General features: G+C 36.2%; 1 protein-coding gene across 1 annotated transcript; it reads right to left on the bottom strand.

Moving 5' to 3' along the window:
- Nucleotides 1-747: 747 nt before the first annotated feature.
- LOC106753027 (AT-hook motif nuclear-localized protein 26-like) lies at nt 748-1,987 on the bottom strand. Its single transcript, XM_014634809.1, has 2 exons — nt 1,746-1,987; nt 748-886 (listed from the first exon to the last, which is right to left on the bottom strand). The coding sequence occupies exons 1-2, from the start codon at nt 1,985-1,987 to the stop codon at nt 748-750; spliced, it is 381 nt and encodes a 126-aa protein (XP_014490295.1).
- Between the last annotated feature and the right edge of the window lie 416 nt (nt 1,988-2,403).

Raw genomic sequence — 2,403 nt, 5'->3', positions numbered from 1 at the left:
CTACTCATTGATTAATATTCAGTGTTTCTAAACTCGTCAATATTGATATTAAGCATCTATTGTCAGGTCTACTTAGAATGTGTCTAAACGTTTTCTATTTCCGTTCCAACTAGCCCCATATATACCCAAACAGATTTAAACTAGCAAAGAAATTGAATCCAAACCTTTAATTACACTAAACACAATTAAACAAAGCTTAGGACATTCACATATCTACATACAACCATATCAAACCAAATTCATTTGTAGAGAAACATGCACACTTAAAGTTATTACCAATTCTGATTAATTCCACTCAGATATATCATAACAACCAACTTAAAAAGACTCCCTTAGGTTCAGACGTTCCATTCCAAAACCTAATAACATAGCATTCTTTTCAATTCCACAAAATACAACTGCAAACAAAATTATCAGCTCAAAGAACTCTAATAACGTTAAAAACTACAAAACATATCATAAAATTAAATTCATCTTCCTTACTGCACATATTTTAAACATCATCAAAGAAAAAATATAACATTTCATACATTTAACAATGACATATCAAATTCTTCATCAACCCTTCATCAACAAAGTCTTCATCATTCACAAAATAGAGAACTCACCTCTACGGCAGCGAGACCTCCTACGTGTGTTAGTCGTCCAATAGTCTCCCTCGCGATAGTTAAAGCCCTCCTCACGCAGCGAAAACCCCTTCGTCAGATAGCCCATAGATTGGCCTCGTCGCGATACCAGAAGCACTGGTCATGCCGCCACACCATCCTCATGACACCGCGATAGAAACCTCGTCAAGAAACCCCTTCGAATAGACCCCTCGCAACAACCTAATCCCCCACCGCAACAACCACCCTCCTCACCGGCACTCTCCTTCCACAACAGAAACCTAACACACAGCGATCGAACACCAATTTCACAAAAATGGGGAAGGGTGGAACGAACAATAGTGGTTAAGTTTGGGAGTTCTGAATGGAAGAGGAAAAGTAAGGGAAGAACATCTCAGGGGAAGATTTCGCGAAAATAGAATTTGGCATAATGGGAGAGGGAAATCCCAAATTTTTATTTCATTAAGTCTTTGCAATATACTGACGGTCATATTCCTTCGCTATAGTCACTGTGCCAATACAGACGACCAAAAACCCTCGGTAATCTACACCTAACATAACCTTCAAAAAATCCTTCTGTAATTGACAGTTTTCCTGTAATGTAATGTTCAGTTATCGTTATCACAATTAAATTTTAAATGTTTAATAAATATCACAATCTATCTTCTTATGTTATGTATTTATAGGTTTCTATACGTGTTTCAATCTATCTTGCAAATCAATATTTTTTAGGATAATTCTGTTGTATTGTTTAAAGACAAAAATAATTGGAGAGGGTTTCAATTCTTTTTGAAGAGGTTTATAACCTATTAAAGTTATATAACATTTTTTTTCTTTACATTTTTTCTTTCTCTCATTTTTTTCAACTGCTCCCTCCCAGATTTTTACGTTTAGTACAACCTTTTCTCCAAATTTAAAAACCAAAGTGCTAAGCGCGATTTTCCTTTCTGCTTCTTCACCCGTTAATTTCTTTTTCACTCTCAAAATACAGAATCATAACTAAAAACCCTAATCATTGGTTATTACTTCCAAATCATCATAAGGAAGTCTCTCAAATGCAACGTTGTTGAATGAAGCTGACATGATAACCACAGGGCTCGAAGCAATTAGTGTGCTACCACACTTCCTCCTACTACCAACCATTGTCCTACACTAGGTATGGTCAAGGTGGTAGCAGTTGGCGAGACTGAAGGCACATATGCCTTTTTGGGGGCGGTTCCGGTGCCGCTCATGATGCATATGCCTTTTTGGTGGCGGCTTGTGAAGGTGGAGACATTGTCGATGATGTTGTAGCCATCGGTGACTTCCATTTCATGCGTTTTGAAGGCATTAGCCCTGTCGTGAGTGATGATGATAGGGGGTTTAGAGTTGTTCTGCGACATGACAAATCTTTCGCGAGTTCTTCTTGAAACCCTCTTAACTTGAAACCCTCTTAAATCAGGCTAAAGGAGGTTATGTGCTTGGATATGTCTTCTCTGAATATCATTTATTTTGTTTTAAAATTTTCCTTATGGGTTTCTATGAAGCCTGGGAATAGATGCTTGTATTTTTCTTGAATAGATGCTTGTATTCTTCTTGAATATGCAGGTTTAAATTCCTTTGGTGGTATGCGGTCAGATGGTATCCAAGAGTTGGTTGTCCCTATTATGATATTGTTATTTTTTATAACAAGTTTTGTTATTACTCATAAAATTTAATTGGGTTAAATATGTTTTTAGTCCCTATACTATTAAGCAATTTTAGTTTTAATCTATTTTTCAAAGTAAGGTACATTTTAGTCCTCCTACTTAAAAAAACA

This window comes from Vigna radiata, chromosome 2 (assembly GCF_000741045.1).
Source record: "Vigna radiata var. radiata cultivar VC1973A chromosome 2, Vradiata_ver6, whole genome shotgun sequence".
NCBI lineage: Eukaryota > Viridiplantae > Streptophyta > Magnoliopsida > Fabales > Fabaceae > Vigna > Vigna radiata.
Note: the sequence above shows the minus strand (reverse complement) of the source record. Positions and strands in the feature narration are given on the sequence as shown.